The sequence below is a fragment of the Nycticebus coucang genome, chromosome 17 (assembly GCF_027406575.1).
Source record: "Nycticebus coucang isolate mNycCou1 chromosome 17, mNycCou1.pri, whole genome shotgun sequence".
Classification (NCBI taxonomy): domain Eukaryota; kingdom Metazoa; phylum Chordata; class Mammalia; order Primates; family Lorisidae; genus Nycticebus; species Nycticebus coucang.
Window position 1 is genome coordinate 30,893,345 of NC_069796.1, and position 18,512 is coordinate 30,911,856.

Here is an 18,512-nt window from a genome sequence, read left to right on the forward strand (position 1 = left end):
GGCCACTGAACTAAAAAGGAGAACTACAGACCAATTTCACTAATGAATATGAATGCAAAAATACTCAACAAAATCCTAGCTAATAGATTGCAGCTACTCATTAAAAAAATTATACATCAAAAAAAAAGAAAATAGTGACTAATTCTCACATGAATTAGATTTAATTTTGACCAAAGTACATTACTTAAACATTAATTTTTAATTCAACTTGTTAATATGTTGTTTAGGATATTGCATACTCATTTAGATATATGTTTATAATTTCCCCTTTATAATAATATGTTTTCTCCAATTTTAATATCAGGTGTACCCAGATCAAGTAGAATGATTTTGAAGTATTTCTTCTTTTTCTATTGTCTATAAGATTTGGCATGATCTTCCATTCAAAATTATCTTTTGCTTTTATTTATAAATATTAGTTGTCTACTTTTTGAGACTTAAAAAATAAACAAGAAGTTAACTGATGACTCCATACTGAATCTCAAAGCATTCTATAATAGACATACTCTTATTTGACAATGTGAATGTTACCTTATTTGTATTATTATTATTGCTTAATATTTTGATGTAGCAATTGTCTGATTCCTTTTCTGAATGTATTTATGTTCGTTCATTCTCTACTACAAGGTTTTTGTTTCTAGTCCTTATCTTAAACATTGTTATTGTTATTAAATTTTAAGCCTTTTTAATTTTGTGAAGGCAAAAAAATGGAAACCTAATAAACACATGTATATGTAAAAAAAAAAATTATACATCACGATCAAGAAGACTTCATCCAAGGGATGCAAGGTTGGTTTAACATATGCAAATCCATAAATATAATATACCATATCAATAAAAACAAAGACAAAGACCATGTGATCCTTTCAATACATGCAGAAAAAGCATTTGACAAAATTCAGCATCCTTTTCTAACAAGAACACTTAAGAAAATAGGCATAGGTGGCACATTTCTTAAGCTAATTGAGCCATCTATGACAAACCCACAGCTAATATCATACTGAACAGTATAAAACTAAAAACTTCCCACTTAGAACTGGAACCAGACAAGAATGTCCACTATTGCCAATATTATTCAACATAGTTCTGAAAGTTCTAGCCAGTGCAATCAGGCAAGAGAAGGCTATAAAGGGCATCCAAATGAGGGCAGAGGAGATCAAACTCTCACTCTTTGCTGATGATATGATCTTATACTTAGAAAACCCCAGAGACTCAACCACAAAACTCCTGGAAGTCATCAGAAAATACAGTAATGTCTCAGGGTATAAAATCAAGGTCCACATAGCTGGGCATTGTGGTGGGCTCCTGTGGTCCCAGCTACTTGGGTGGCTGAAGCAAGAGAATCGCTTGAGCCCAAGAGTTTGAGGTTGCTGTGAGCTATGATGCCACAGCAGTCTACCCAGGGCGACAGCTTGAGACTCTATTTCAAAAAAAAAATCAATGTCCACAAATCAGTAGCCTTTGTATATGGCAGTGACAGCCAAGTTAAGAAACAAAGCAAGGACACAATTCCCTTCATAGTAGCTTCAAAGAAAATGAAATATTTAGGAATATACCTAACAAAAGAGGTGAAAGATCTTTTCAAAGAGAATTATGAAACCCAAAGAAAAGAAACTGCGGAAGACATTAACAAATGGAAGAACATAACATGCTCTTAGCCAGGAAGAATCAACATTGTCAAAATGTCTATTCTACCCAAAGTAATTTGGGTACAGATTCGATGCAATCCCAATTAAAATACCAACATATTTTGAAGAACTGGAAAAAATAGTACTACATTTTGTATGGAACCAGGAAAGAACCCGTATAGCTAAGGCTATTCTTAGTAATAAAAACAAAGTCAGAGACATCACCCTCCCAGACTTCAAGCTATATCACATCCACAATAATCAAAACAGCATGGTACTGGCACAAAAATAGAGACATAGACATATGGAACAGAATAGAAAACCAAGAGATGAAACCAGTCTTGGCTTGCCATCTGATCTTTGATTAAACCAAACAAAAGCAGATCTCTATTCAACAAATGGTGCTGGGAGAACTGGATAATCACATGTAAAACACTGAAACTCAACCCACACCTTTCCCTCCTTACAAAAATTGACTCAAGATGGACAAGAGACTGAAATCTAAGGCACGAAACAATAAAAATCTTAGAAAAAAGTGTGGGGAAAACTCTTGATGATGTTGGACTGGGGAAAGATTTCATGATGAAAGTGTTTGGGCTCGATGCCCGTAGCTCAGTGGTTGGGGTGCCAGCCACATGCACCAGGGCTTGTGGGCTCACACCGAGCCTGGGCCTGCTAAACAACAATAACGACGACAACAAAGTAGCTGGGCACTGAGGCAGGCACCTAGGCTGAGGCGAGAGAATTGTTTAAGCCCAAGAGTTGGAGGTTGCTGTGAGCTGTGATGCAACCGCACTCTACAAAGGGTGACATAGTGAAACTCTGTCTCCAAAAAAAAAAAAAAGTGTTTAAATGCTTTACACTTTTGGCTCGGTGCCCGTGGCTCAGTGCTTAGGGTGCCGGCCACATACACCAAGGCAGGTGGGTTCGAACCCGACCTGGGCCTGCTAAACAACAATGACAACTGCAACAACAACAACAAAAATAGCCTGGCATTGTGGCAGGCACCTGTAGTCCCCGCTACTTGGGAGGCTTAACCCCAAGAGTACGAGCTTGCCGTAAGCTGTGATGCCAGGGCACTCTACCGAGGGCAACATAGTGAACTGTCTCAAAAAAAAAAAAAATGCTTTACACTTTAAAGAGGTTTAAAAATTATTGGTCTATGTCAATGATTCTCAAAAATGATAAACAACAATGTGTACATGTCCTACTGATAATTTTATGAAATACAAAAATCTTGTATGCCATGGAGATGTAAAATTGCTATGAAAGTTTTTAAGCACTTCTCTCACTGTTTGTGTTCATCTCACTGCAAAATGTACTTCAAACTGACATCAGTCTGTGAACTACTGATTTTAATAAACTCTAAGGTCTTACCCAATCACCATATTAATTCAAAATTCACTGATTAAGGTCAGTCACCTTGAGCAGCGCAAACAGTGTTGGCTGAGCAGGGGCTGCAGGGCCAAGGGAGTGCAGACTGAAAAAATGCAGACCACCACAGCACTGCTCATTTTGCTGACTCTGATCCGCTGCTGTACCAGGGGTCTAATCAGACCTATGTCTGCCTCCTTCCTGAATAGGCCAGAGAATTTGTCTAAACAGCCTTCCCACAACAGCTCCCCACTCTAGGTAGCCCAAAGGGAGTTCCAGACCAGTGTTGTCTCCTGGGACATTGACAAAGCAGCCAAGTTTATTGGTGCTGGGGAAGCCACAGTTGGGTGTGGCTGGTTCAGGGGCTGGCATTGGAATGGTGTTTGGCAGCTTTATCATTGGCTATGCCAGGAACCTGTCTCTCAAATAGCAGCTCTTCTCCTGTGTCATTCTGGACTTTGCCCTCTCTGAGGCCATGCGGCTCTTCTGTTTGATGGTTGCCTTCCTCATCCTGTTCGCTACGTGAGGCTCCATGAGGGTCACCTACCTGTCCCTGCTGCTGGGACTCCATGCCATTCCTGGTGCTGGGGTGTGCTAAGCTTTACCATTAAACACAAGTTTCTCTAAACTCAAAAAAAAAAAAAAATTCACTGATTAAATATGAAAGATGAAAAAATAAAATATGACGCTAAATTTGTAAAGTTAAAAAAGGGATAGTATTGCTAGCAAAGAATTTTTATCATAAACATATGAATTTAATTTCTATAATGAATACAATTTTTAAGAATGAATTTCAATAGGGGCAGTTACTTCTCTGCCCTAGAATGTTGAGAAATTTAGAAATTTGTGGAGGAGTTTCTAGTTCAGTTGAGGACACTATTAGCATATAAGCAGGGACAAGGGATATTAAACATCCTGAAATGGGCGGGATAGCTAGCCCAATAAAGAACTATCCCTTGCTATTTTGAAAGTCTTTCCAGTGGCTCGGCACCTGTAGATCAGCAGCTAGGGCGCCAGCCACATACACAGGAGCTGGCAGGTTTGAACCCAGCCCAGGCCTGTCAAACAACAATGACAACAACAACCAAAAAATAGCTAGGCGTTGTGGCGGGTGCCTGTAGTCCCAGCTACTTGGGAGGCTAAAGCGAGAGAATCACTTAGGCCCAAAAGTTTGAGGTTGCTGTGAGCTGTGACACCCCTGCACTCTACCGAGGGTGACATAGTAAGACTCTGTCTTTAAAAAAAAAAAAAAAAAAAAAAAAAAGTCTTTCCAGCTATTCACATGGGTGAAAAAACTATAATTATCTGAGTCAAGACCCAAATAAATATATCTGGGTCTATCTATATATAACTTTATTTCCATATAAAGACAGTGCTTTTTCATGGTAATAGCAATAATATAATACAGAAATATAAGCAAACTGAGGAAAGAATTGTGCTTCATTTTGCTCAGAATTCTACCAAGAGCTGGTAACTATTTTAAAAGACCATATTATTGACAATAAAACCAATCAAGCTGTTCAGGTCACCAATATTACATACCTATAACCCTCTGCATTGGCAGTTCTTATAATTAAGGCCTCTATTTCATTTTGAGTGTGGTCACATCTAAGCATTTACATACTGAAATACCAGTATTTTATTTTTTTTTAATTAGTTTTATTCTCCTTTGTATTGTAGTAGAGCCATATACTGATTTTTTAATTGCATATAAGTAGATTTTATCATTTATGAATTTCATTTCAGGACAGTCAAAGGAACATTACAAAATACATGTTATGAAAAAGGGACAATGAGACCAGGCACAGCGGCTCACACCTGTAATCTTAGCACTTTTGGAGCCTAACAAAGCAGGAATGCTTGAGGCCAGGAGTTTGAGAGTTGCCTGAGCAACACAGCAATTCCCTCATCTCTACAAAAAATAGAAAAGTCAGCCAGGCCTAGTAGTAGTGGCATGCACCTCCTAGTCTTAGCTACTCAAGAAGCAGATGCAGGAAGATGGCTCGTGCTTAGGAGTTTGAGGCTGCAGTGAGCTACTATTGCACCACTGACCGGGTGACAGAGAAAGACCCTCTCTCTAAAAAAGGGGGAGAGAGGGAGGCGCATTGGGTCTACCAGGGTTGAGAACTAATGATAAGAATGTTCCTGAGGATAAATCTGATCTATAAACACTGGTATAAAAATGGAAGTGTTCTTTCCAAATGATTTTTCCCTAGAATGTGCATGATAAAATAATAAACTTTCAAAAGATAAAAGTATAGAATTAACAAAGCATCCATCAAAACAAAAGATGACAACTAAAAACAAAGAAATTTGTTTCTAAATTTGCTGTACACATGTTATCATTACAGAATAAACATTCATTAAGGTCCAAAAAGCACAAAAAATCCCTAATGTTATAATATACTGCTCCAAAAACTCAGTTTATATAGTAAACCTAAAAAGAAAAAAAAATCAAGCTAACATTTATTATTTTGTTAGGCACTGATTTAAACACTTTGCTTTAATTTCTTAATGTTGGCCATAATCCTATAAAGTAAATACCATTATTATTTCCATTTTTATATTACAAAATTTAAGGCTTATGGAAGTGAAGACACTGGCCCAAGGTCAGAACCAGAATTCAAGCTAAGAATAGGATCCTTAGCATAATCCTTAATCCTGAATTAAGGATCACTTGCTATATGATCTTGAGCAAATCATGAAACCCCTCTAAATTTCAGATTCCCTATCAGTTTTACTGACAATTCAGTAATTCAATACTTAATTACTGACATTACTGATACATTAATTCAGCACTGAATAACTACTGGGAAGAGTAAATGAAATGAAGTATTTACTCTTACCACCAACTCCCAGGTACTGCACTGAATGCCTATACCACATTGTATGAGCTCAGCAATGCTGGCTGCTGTCATTCTAAAGACACTACTTTCTGATTAGTAAATAATGCAACTCCAACCAAAATTCCAATATTAGTATTTTAAAGGTGAACCTTTTCTTGTTGTTTCTCGTATCTTAAAATACTAACACATTTGGCAATCTCTATCAAATTTACACCACCTGACTCAGCAATCCTGCTTCACTTATTTACCCCCAGATATGTCTACACATGTATGAAAGTATAAAAGTACAAAGTTACTTAAAATATTAAAAGAACTTTTTTTTTTTTTTGTAGAGACAGAGTCTCACTTTATGGCCCTCGGTAGAGAGCCGTGGCCTCACACAGCTCACAGCAACCTCCAACTCCTGGGCTTAAGCGATTCTCTTGCCTCAGCCTCCCGAGTAGCTGGGACTACAGGCGCCTGCCACAATGCCCGGCTATTTTTTGGTTGCAGTTTGGCCGGGGCCGGGCTTGAACCCGCCACCCTCGGTATATGGGGCCAGCACCTTACCGACTGAGCCACAGGCGCTGCCCTAAAAGAACTTTTTGTACAAAAAGGACCTTAATATAGTAAACATTCTGTTGCTTTGGGAAGTATTCAATTTCAATTATCCTTACCTCTAACCTTTGTGTCTGATCCTTGCCCAAAAGGTCACGAACTTCTTCATTATATATTTCCAAATAAGACACACGAACCAAAAATCTATAAATAAAATAACATTTTAAAACATAAAAGACAGGGAAATATTTATTCATAAGAACAGTTTTTGTATTTATTTATTTATTTTTATTATTAAATCATAGCTGTGTACATTAATGCAATCATGGGGCACCATGCACTGGTTTTATAGACTGTTTGACACATTTTCATCACACTAGTTAACATAGCCTTCCTGGCATTTTCTTAGTTATTGTGTTAAGACATTTACATTCTACATTTACTAAGTTTCACATATAAGAACAGTTTTAAAATGTGTTTCCTGCATTTGTACTTCTCAATATTAGAAAATCAAAGAATTCTCCTTTACCTTGTGTCACCCTCTGCTTTTGCAATATGACCAAATATGTGAGCAAATGAATTGGGAATTATTCCTCTAAGTTCAGGAACAGCTCGAACACCTTCCATGGTAAAAGTTTTGCCTGTTCCAGTTTGTCCATATGCAAAAATAGTTCCTGAAAATGAGGAAGAGAATCAGTCACTTTTTGGAGTGAAAAATAGCTCTTAAAATTAATTCCTTTGACACTGATATAATTTCTTCCCTGGATTTGAAAATTATTCTAGCACAAATTTCACCTTTACTATCATACAGTTGTACCTTTACAACTGTAATATGTACTCTGTGCCCTATGAACAAAGCACTGTTAAAGCACCAAAGTCAATGAGACATTCCAAATTATTAATATAAAATATCCCAAGCCTTAAATGTAAGAAATAAAAAAATTTTCCAAGGGTGAAGCACTACAGCCTGGGCTGCAGCTCAAAACCCTGTCTCTTATTAAAAAGAAAAATAGAAAACAAAAAACAAAATCAGAACAGAGCATCAATGAGCAGTAGGAGTATTTCAGGCAGCTTAATATACATGACATTGAGCAAGCAACTTAACCACTCAAAGCCTGTTTCCCTAAATAAATTATAGAAATATAAATAGTACCTATTTCTTAGAATTGGCATGACAATGGAAAAAAATGCATGTAAAGTTTGAGATTACAGTAAGCTATGATCATGCTTCCTCTAACCTCAAACTCCTGAGCTCAAGCAATTCTCCCAGCTCAACCTCCCAAGTAGCTAGGACTACATACATGTATAAGATACCAACCACACTTGCGTAATTGTTTAATTTTTTGCTAAGATGAGGTCTCAATAATATGTTGCCCAGGATGGTCGTAAATTTCTGGCCTCATCAATCCTCCCATCTCAGCCTCCAAAGTGCTGGGATTACAGGTGTGCGCCAGGGCACTGGGCTGGTTTTCTATTTTCTCTCTGGATTGTTTCTATTGGTTTATTTTAAAGTTTACTATCTTCTTTTCTTTCCTTTATGCAGATTCATACTCCCATCTATTAATTTCCTTCTTCCTGAAAAATATTTCTTCTAGTCCAGGTCTACTGGTAATGAAGTCTTTCAGTGTTTGTGGTCTACAAAAGCATTTATTTCACCTTTGTTTTTAAAAGATATTTTCACTGGATATAGGATTATAGGTTGATGGTTTCTTCTTTCTGTACTTTAAAGATGATATGCTACTCTCTTCTCACTTGCATTAATTCTAACTAGAAATCTGCTTTCATCCTTATCATTGTTCTTCTATATACAACATGCCTTTCTTTCTCTGGTTGCTTTTTAAGATTTTTTTTTTTTTTTTTTGAGATAGAGTCTCACTATATCACCCTCAGTAGAGTGCTGTGGCGTCACAGCTCACAGCAACCTCAAACTCTTGGGCGTAAGTGATTCTCTTGCCTCAGCCTCCCAAGTAGCTGGACCTACAGGCGCCTGTCACAACACCCAGCTATTTTTTTGGTGGTAGTTATCATTGTTGTTTGGCAGGCCTGGGCTGGGTTGGAACCCTCCAGCTCTGGTGTATGTGGCTGACGCTCTAGCCACTGTGCTACAGGTGCCGAGCCAAGATTTTTTCATTTTTTAAGACAAGGTCTTGCTCTGTTGCCAGGGCTAGAGTACAGGGGCATCATCATGGCTCACCGCAACTTCAAATTCTTAGGCTCAAGTCATCCTCCTACCTCAACCACCACAGTAGTTAGGACTACAGGCCTGAGCCACCATGCCTGGCTAATTTTTTTTTCATTTTCTTGGAGACTAGGCCTCACTGTTACCCAGGATGGGCTCTAACTCCTGGCCTCAAGTAATCCTCCCACCTTGGCTTCCCGAAGTGCTAGGATTACAGGCAGAGGCCACTGCACCCAGCCCGATTTTTTTCTTTACTACAGGTTTTATACAGGTTTGATCATGATGTGCCTTGGTATATTTTTCTCCATGTTTCCTATCTTTGCACTTTGTTAAGCTTCTTGTAGTTTGTAGTTTTCATCAGATTTGGCAAAATTTCAGCTGTTACTCATCTTCAAATATTTTTTCTGTCCCCAGATAAAACAGGTTTCAAAACAAAGAATATTGCCAAGGATAAAGACAGCAATCTCATAATGAAAAAAAGGTTAATTCATCAAGACAACATAAAAACTTAAGCATTTATGTACCTACTCACAAGTTTTCAAAATACACAAAACAAAAACTGATAGAACTAAAAAATAAAAAGTCCAAAAATATAGTCAGAGAATTCAGTAGCCCTCTCCAATAGTTGATAGACTAAGTAGGCTGAAAACAAGTAAGTACATATAAAATTTGAATAACACTATCAAACAAATTGACCTAATGGAAATCTATAGAATATTTTATCCAACATCAGCAGAATATTCATCCTTTCCAAGTACACATAAAATATTTAATAATAACCAACCACATTCTGGGTCATGAAACAAGTCTCGATAAATTTAAAAAGATTCAAGTCATACAAAGCATGTTCTATGACTAAAATGGGATTAAATTATAAATCAATAACAGAATCTCTAGAAAAATCTCAAAATATTTGTAAACTAAGAAACACATTTCTAAATAACACAGGGATCAAAGCAAGGAGGAAAATCGAAAGTATTTTGAACTATATGAAAATGAAAACACAAATAGTATATAAAAACTACTACACTACAACACTACTTAGGGGTTAATTTACAGCATCAAACCCCCTACATTAGGAAAAAAGAAAGGCCTTAAAACAATGACCTCAGCTTCCACTTCAAGAAAGTAGGAAAAGAAGAGCAAATTAAACCCAAAGTAAGTAGTAGAAAAGAAACAATAAAGATCGGAGGAAAAACAAATGAAATAGAAAACATAAAAACAACATAGGAAAATTAGTAAAACCAAAAGCTGATCGTCTCTAAGAATATCAATAAAATTGGTAAACCTCTAGCCAGAGAAGACATAAATTACCAATAAAAGAATAAGGGGCCAGGGTGGTGCCTGTGGCTCAAAGGAGTAGGGTGACAGCCCCATATGCCAGAGGTGGCGGGTTCAAACCCAGCCCCAGCCAAAAACTGCAAAAAAAATAATAATAATAATAATAATAATAAGGGACTATAACCATTTGCTAATAAATTTGACAATTTAGATAGAACAAACCTTCCATGAAAGACAAACTACCAAAACTCACTCAAGAAGAAACAGATAATCTGAATAGTCCTGTAGCTATTGAAGAAAGTGAACCTAGAGTTAAAAACCTTCCCACCATGAAAACGCCAAGCACAGATGACTTCACTGACGAATTCTAGCAAATATTTAAAGATTAAATAATACCAATTTATTTAGCCAATTTTTTTAGAAAATTGAAAAGAAGGCAATATATCCCAACTCATTCTACAAAATAAGCATTACTGTGAAACCAGAAGCAGACAAAGACATTACAAGAAAACTACCTACTTATATCCCTCAGGAACATATATGCGAACATCTTAAACAGAACTTTAGTAAATCAAATTCACCAATGTATGAAAAGAACAATACAGCATGACCAAGTAGCAAAGCTGATTTCACATTCAAAAAACAATTAAGCCTGGGCACAGAGGCTCACACCTGTAATCCTAGTAATTTGAGAGGCCAGAGCAGGAGGAGCTCTTGAGTCCAGGAGTTTTAGACCATTCTGGGCAACATATCAAGACCCTGCCTCTACAAAATATAAAAATATTAGCAGGGCATGGTGGCACACGCCTGGAGTCTCAACTACTTGTGAGCGTAAGTTTGAGGCTGCAGTGATCTATGAAGGGGCCACTTGCACTGCACTCCAGCCTGGGGCAACAGAGTGAGATCCTGAGATCCTGTGTCTCAAAAAATATCAATGTAATTTAACATATTAATAAACTTTTACCGAAAAAATATGGTTTCCATAGGTGCAGAAAAAAACTGCATTTGACAGAATCCAATCTACATTCCTTAAAAAAAACTCTCAGCAAAGAATAGAAGCAAACTTCCTCAATCTAATAAAAAGTGTCTGTGATAACCTATAGTTAACATCATACTTATTTGGTCAAAGAATGAATGCATTTTCCCTAAGATCAGGAACAAGACCAAATACCCACTCACACCACTTCTATTCAACATTTAGTAGAGGTTCTAGCCAGTGAAATCAGACAAATATAAATTAAAGATATAAAGATTGGAAACAAAAAAGCAAAAACTATATTTTCAGACATCATAATATTATATACAGAAAATCTAAAGGTATTTACCAAAAAAACAAATCTACTAGAATTAAAAACTAAATTTAGCAAGGTTACAGGATACGAGATCAATATACAAAAATCAAATGCAAACCATAATGAAGTATCACTTCAAACTGACTAGGATGATTGTAATCAAAAAGACACTAACAAATGTTAGCAAGGTTATGAAGAAACTGGAAATCTCACATATTGCTAGTGGGAATGCAAAATGCAGCTATTGTGGAAAACAATGTGGCAGCTCCTCAAAGGATTAAGAAAGTTGTCGCATGACTTAGCAATTCCATTCTTAGGTATACACCCAGGACAATTAAAAATATATAGGGCAGCGCCTGTGACTCAGTGAGTAAGGCGCCGGCCCCATATGGGTTCAAACCCAGCCCTGGCCAAACGGCAACAAAAATATATGTTTACACGAAAATTTACACAAGAATGTTCAAAACAACATTATTCATAATAGCTAAAAAGTAGAATACAAATGTTCACCAATTAATAAACAAAATATGGTTTTGTATAGATATATACAATGAAATATTATTATTCATCCAGAAAAGGTAATGAATTGCTAATATATGCTACAATAGAGATGAAACCTGAAAACATTACTGTTAAGTGAAAGAAGTCATTCACAAAATGCCATATACTTTATAATTCCATTTACAGAAAACGTCCAGAACAGGCAAACTCATAGATACAGAAAGTACACCAATGATTGCTTGGTCAGGGGAAGGAGGGTGGTAGTGGATTGGGAGTGACTGTTAATGGGTATGGGGTTTCTTTGGGGGGTATTGGAAATGCACTAAAAATATGTAAAGGTGACAGTTGTGCAATATTGTGAATGTACTAAAAATTTATGAAATGCACACTGTAAGATGGTTAGAATGTTAGAATAATAAATTTATGTTGTTTGAATTTTATCTCAATGAAAAAGCTACCCAAAGAAATCAACTATATTTCTTTTTTTGGCCAGGGCTGGGTTTGAACCTGCCACCTATAGCATATGGGGCTGGCGCCCTACCCACTTGACCACAGGTGCCACCCAGAAATCAACTATATTTCTACATATTAGCAACATACAATCCAAAAATGAAATTATAAAAACAAATCTATTCACAATAGCATCAAAAATACCTAAGCTTAAATTAATCAAAAGCAGTGCAAGACCTACACACTAAAAGCTACAAAATACTGATGAGAAAAATCAAGCAAGATATAAATGGGGAGAGATATAATGTTCATGGATTGGAAGACTCAATATTATCAGAGTAACAATTCAACAATTTGATAGGATCCCTATCAAAATCCTAGCAGGTTTTTTTATGGAAATTGATAAGGTGATTCTAAAATTCAAATGAAGACACACAGGACCCAGAAACCAAAACAATTTTGAAAAAGAGTAATAAAGTTGAAAAACATATACTACCTAATTTCAAAATGTAAAGCTACAGTAATCAAGATGGGATAGACATGAAATACAATAAATGGTGCAGAAATAAGCCCACACAAATATAGCAAATTGATTTTGAACAAAAGTGCTGAGTTAATTTGTTAAGTCTGCTCAACAAATGATGCTGGAACAAGCAGATATCCACAGGCAAGAAAAAATAAAAATAAAGAGACAAGAAAGAAAGAAAAATAGGCCAGGCGTGGTGGCTCAGCCTGTAGTCCCAGCACTGTGGGAGGCTGAGGCGGGTGGATTGCCTGAGCCCAGAGGTTCGAGACCTGTATGTAACAGCAGTGAGCCAAAGTAAGACCCCGTCTCTACTAACATCAAAACTAGCCAGATGTTGTGGTAGGCGTCTGTAATCCCCGCTACTGGGGAAGCAAGGAGACAGAGCATTGCCAGAGAAAGAACATCTAAAAAAAAAAGAAGAAAGAAAATGAACAACAACAACAAAAAAAAAAAGTACTTCAAATGAAGAAAGAAAAATAACTTAGACCTTTACCTTACCCAATATAAAAGTTAACTCACAGGTGGTGCCTGTGGCTCAAGGAGTAGGGTGCCAGTCCCATATGCTGGAGGTGGTGGGTTCAAAACCCAGCCCCAGCCAAAAACCACAAAAAAAAAAAGTTAACTCAAAATGGATCACAGATCTAAATGTAAGACCTAAAATTATTCAATTTCCAGATTAAAACATAGAATAGAAAATCTTTGTGACTTTGGGTTTCACAAAAATTTCTTATTTGTATTAACAAAAGTGTGATCTATTAAAATAAAAGACCTGATAAACTGAACTTAAAAAATTCACATTTCTTCTCTTCAAAAAACATTATTAAGAAAATGAAGAGACAAGGAGAAAATATTCAAAAACCACATTATCTGATTAAATATTTAAGTCTAGGCTCGGGCCTGTTAGCACAGTTTTATGGCATCAGCCACATACATAGAGGCTGGTGGGTTCAAACCCAGCCTGGGCCAGCTAAGCAATAATGACAACTGCAACAGAAAAACAGCCAAGCCTTGTGGCGGGTGCCTGTAGTCCCAGCTACTTGGAAGAGGCAAGAGAATTGCATAAGCACAAGAGTTTGAGGTTGCTATGAGCTGTGACACTACAGCACTCTACTGAGGGCAACATAGTGAGTCTCTGTCTCAAAATAAATAAATAATAAAATAAATAAATAAAATAAATATTTCAGTCTAGAATATACAAAGAATAAGAAAATAGCCAACAAAATTATTATTTTCTATATTTTTATTATTTCAGATTAATATGAGAGTATATACAATTAGGTTACATTGTTTGTGTCTATTAGGAAAAGTTTGAGTTGTATTTGAGTTTTTCACCCAGTAGGTGTGCCATATACCTCTACATTGTACCCATTAGGTAGGAACTTACTAAGCCCCTTCCTGCCTCCCCCTCTTCCCTTCTTGAATTTAATTGTGTTTTTCCCCTGATGTGGGCCTACAGTTGTTCATCTACTAGTTTCAAATTAGTATTGAGTACATGAGATGCTTTTCTATCCATTCTTGAGATACTTCACTAAGGAGAATGTTCTTCAATTTCATCCAACATTTTTAAATGGGCAAAGTATGTATTTTAATAGACATTTCACCAAAGAAGACATTCAAATGACTAATAATTACAGGAATAGATGTTCAGCACCACTAGTCATTAGGCAAACACAAATTAAAACACAAGACAGCAATACAGATCCTCTAGAATGACTATAATTTAAACTAAGTGTGACAATCTAACTGTTGTTTCTTTACATTCTTAATTAGAATGCTCATACCATACTGGTGCAGGGGGGAAAGGTAATACAGTCTCTACTTTGGAAAACAGACATTTATGATAAAACCTCACAATTCCACTCCTTGGTTTCTATCCAAGAGAAACATTAAATATCTGCACAAAGACGTACATAGGAAGGTTTGTAGCAGCATTATTTATAATAGCCTGAAAACAATCCAGATTTCCATCAACTATTGAATGCAAAAACAAAATGTGGCAGATTCATGCAATGGAATACAATTCAGCAATAAATAGACACAAACTACTTATATATTGAAAAGATAGATGAACTTGAAAAATGCTAAGTGAAAGAAAACAGGTAAGAAAAATAACATATTGCATGATGTGATTTATGTGAAATTTCAAGAAATGGAGAAACTACAGGGACAGCAGATCAATGGTTGCCCGAGAGTGGGACTACAGATGGATATAAAGGAGCTTTTCGGGATGATGCAAGTTTTCTAAGCTGGATTGTGATGATGGTTTCATACCTATATATGTTTACAACTCATCAAACTATACAGTTACAATAAGTGAATTTATGGTACACAAATTATGCTTTAATAAAGATGCTTTTTAAAAATAAACTATATAGAGTATTCACTTACCATTGTAGCCTTCAAGAACAGAATCAATAATAGGTCTTGCAGTTAAATTATAAACATCAAGTTGTTTACTCTCTGGTCCAAAAACAGTATCAAAAGTAAATGTCTTTGGAGGTTCGTTGGAAGAATCAGTCTTGTGTACAGTGATAGTTCCCCTCATTTCATCCACACTGACAGCCTGTCTGTAGCACATTGATTTCTCTCTCTCATTGAGGGGCCGGCACCTAACAACGACCTTCACATTATCGCAGCTTTCTGGCTTCTCTGATTTATTGATCTGGTGGAGACAATATTTACAAATAATGATAAGAACATTTACTTTTACCCTTAACAGATTAAATTTATAATTTGAACAAAGCAACTTTGTCATCTCAGTGCCTTGTACACATTAAGGACTTCATAAATATTTGTTAAATGTAATTGAAGAGCTTACATATGTAATAGAAAAAGCTTACAGGGCGGCGCCTGTGGCTCAGTGAGTAGGGCGCTGGCCCCATGTGCCGAGGGTGGCGGGTTCAAACCCGGCCCCGGCCAAACTGCAACAAAAAAATAGCCGGGTGCTGCGTTGGGCGCCTGTGGTCCCAGCTGCTCGGGAGGCTGAGGCAGGAGAATCGCTTAGGCCCAGGAGCTGGAGGTTGCTGTGAGCTGTGTGATGCCACAGCACTCTACCAGGGGCCATAAAGTGAGACTCTGTCTCTACAAAAAAAAAAAAAAAAAAATAGAAAAAGCTTACTAAAAGATACAAAAAGGAAAATAGCATATTTTACACTAGGAGAGAGAAAATTTAATTTACATTTATACTAAATACTGTTCAAACAGAAGACGAACCAGTAAATCATAGATTGTCTTTCTGCACAAAAATCCCTGACATCCTTTTTGTGTTTCCTGCCTGTTGGAAAACACATGTGAACATGGTTAACATCTTTAATTCAAGAATATACTAGGTCCTTTGTTCCCCTAAGACTTCTAATTTTATTTTCTAGAATGCATTAGTAAAACGTTTTTTATCATGTAAAAATACACATATAGCTTATCTTCTCTACAGAAGACAGTAAGTTAAAGACAGAAAGGAAATTCTAATGGCAGAGAAAAATGTCTTAGCATGACCTAACCTTATGAACATTTGTAAAGTTTCTATTTCTGAAATTTTATATGATTAAGAATCTATGATAAAACACAATCCTATTACCAAAGTGAAAAAGTTCAGTTTTGTTGAACAGATACTTGTTCAATTCCTACTGTTTTAATACACTTCTAACCATTAAAGAGAAATATAATACCACAAGTAACAGATTATATCCATTCAATACATACTTTACTCCATCTCTATCTTCATCACCCTTGTCTAGGTCACATCATCTTGGCCCTGGATTATGGGTTCCTAAATTACTCCTGCATACAATTAGATTCCCCTATCTTCTGTTCTCCACACTGCAGTCAGTGTCAGCACAAATCTAATAAGGTCACTCTCCTTAAAATTCTTCAATGGTTTCCCACAGATCTTAGAATAACAATCAAAATCTTTAAGGTGCTCTGTACAATCTGGCTCCAACCCATGTGTGCTTCTTTGGGCTTATTCCACAAAATACTTTCCCTGACTCATTCTGCTGGGCTTCTTAGCCTTTTCTAGTCACCAGGCTCCTTCTGTTTATTTCCAAATATTATCCTACACCTTCTCACCACAGGCCTTTCCACGTGCCATTCCTTCCACCCAGAACATTCCTCAGACCCCTCTTAGTTAACATCTACTTATCCTTCAGATCTCAATAGCCAGTTCATCTGTAAAGATTCTCTGACTAGGTCAAATACTTTCACAGGCTCTCAGAGCACCCTGCACTCCCTTTCATGGAGACAATTTTACTTTTTGTCTGTTCATTATTTGATTCATGTCAGTAGTCAAGGGGCTGATTTCAGACCACAAATTTCCTTTGTTATGCTCATACCACTCAAAATCTTTTAGATTAGTTGCTAAAACTGAGAAATTTCACAAAAACAATTTCTGAAGTCTCTTGAAAAAAAAGATGATCTGATATCTTATAGGCCATCATTCCTACATGGCAAAACTTTCCAATTCACCAGAATCTATTTCCATCTATTGTAGAACACCCACCCATGTCATTCATTAAGGTCACGTGTCTCATCTCTGTAACTGTGTATGCAACTCTCTTTCCAAGTTCTTTGCTCACTATTCTATCTCCAGTACCTAGCGTGTGGCTGGCACAATATTTATTGAATGAGTAACTTGAAGGCAACGAACAAGAACAATTATAGAACATTTAATGCTGAATCCCAAGCACCATCCTTTAATTATATTTCACCCTGATAACAACGCCATGAGGAAAATTATGTGGGAACTAAGGATCCAGACAGATTAAATGATTGTCCGAGGAATCACAAGCAGTTCTCTCCATGACCCTTCATTGGGCTTACAATGTCCCATTACTAGAGCACGATAGCAAACTATGGAATCCTGGACGATAACATACCACCACCACCAGCACCATCACCACTACCCCCCACACACCTATACAGGTTACTCTCCGCACTGTAAGCTAAAGCGCCACAACAGGAATGACAGCTCGAGCCTAGGAGAGTCTGAGTCAGGGGCCTAGAACCGGGGCCGCGGCCTTGGCGCTGCCGCCTTCTGGAGCCTGGCTCCGGGGTGCAGGAGGTGCGGGGCATCCAGAGCCTCCGCGGCCGCTCCCAGACGCCCTATTCAGCAGGCAGGGCTGGGAGCCAGAGCGCATCCTCCGGCACAGTGCCTTTATGTCAAGCAGTGCAGGCCCCACTGGATGCAGCAGCAACAGAGGCAGCAGGGCCTGCCCCACGACCCCACCCAAGGCCGGCTAGACCGCTGTGGATCCGGGGCTGACCCTCCGGAGCTCCCTAACCGCCAAGGCCCACAAGGGCCGGGCCCTGCCCCGCCCCACCCCGGCCTCCCTCCTGCTCCGCGCCTCCATGGCAACGGCCGCGCCCCCAGGCCAGACCGCTGAGATGAGAAGAAACCCAAACGGCTGAGCGACTCTCCTCACCGGCATCGTGGCCCCCTCCTGTGCCCGGCGGACGTTCCCGCCCGGGGTGCAGCCCACCGACACCCGGTTCGCGAGACCAGCTTAGCCAGAGACTACTGAAACACCTTGGCGCTCTCGACACTGCGGCTTTTCGGGCGAGAGCGCGTACTGCGCACGCTCACTCCGAGCTCACCCCGCCCCAACCCCTACCTCGCTCGGCCTCTAGAATCACGCCTGCGCGGAGGCTCTTAGAGTCCATCTCTTAGGACGCCCGACTGAGGCCGCGCCTGCGCAATGCTGCCATGCCCCTGCGCTAGAAATCTAGCCCGCACAGAGGCGGGGACGCCTGGCGGTAACTAGTGGGGAGAAATCTCTTACAGATTGCAAGGCCCATTTTCTGGCGCTTGCGATACCCCGAATATTAAGAACAACAATGGCAATTGTACATCGTGTCCCATCAACACAGGAGCTAGAGCGGTGGTGTTAAAACATAAATCAGATG

At 38.1% G+C, this 18,512-nt stretch overlaps 1 protein-coding gene and 1 pseudogene across 3 annotated transcripts in view; one reads left to right on the forward strand and one right to left on the reverse strand.

Annotated features, from left to right (window-relative positions):
- KIF3A (kinesin family member 3A) overlaps nt 1–18,195 on the reverse strand; it is a 58,586-nt gene extending 40,391 nt beyond the window's left edge. For 2 of the 3 annotated variants that reach the window (XM_053566987.1, XM_053566986.1), the window contains exons 1-4: nt 18,032–18,159; nt 15,003–15,276; nt 6,915–7,059; nt 6,505–6,589 (exon numbers count right to left, since the gene is read on the reverse strand). In XM_053566987.1, coding sequence (XP_053422962.1) covers nt 6,505–6,589; nt 6,915–7,059; nt 15,003–15,276; nt 18,032–18,037 — 510 coding nt within the window. In that variant the 5' untranslated portion in view covers nt 18,038–18,159. Of the gene's footprint in view, nt 1–6,504; nt 6,590–6,914; nt 7,060–15,002; nt 15,277–18,031 lie in introns of all 3 variants that reach the window. The other variant, XM_053566985.1, reaches the window with a different exon arrangement.
- On the forward strand, nt 3,067–3,624 carry LOC128568965 (ATP synthase F(0) complex subunit C1, mitochondrial-like; annotated as a pseudogene).
- Nucleotides 18,196–18,512: the final 317 nt, after the last annotated feature.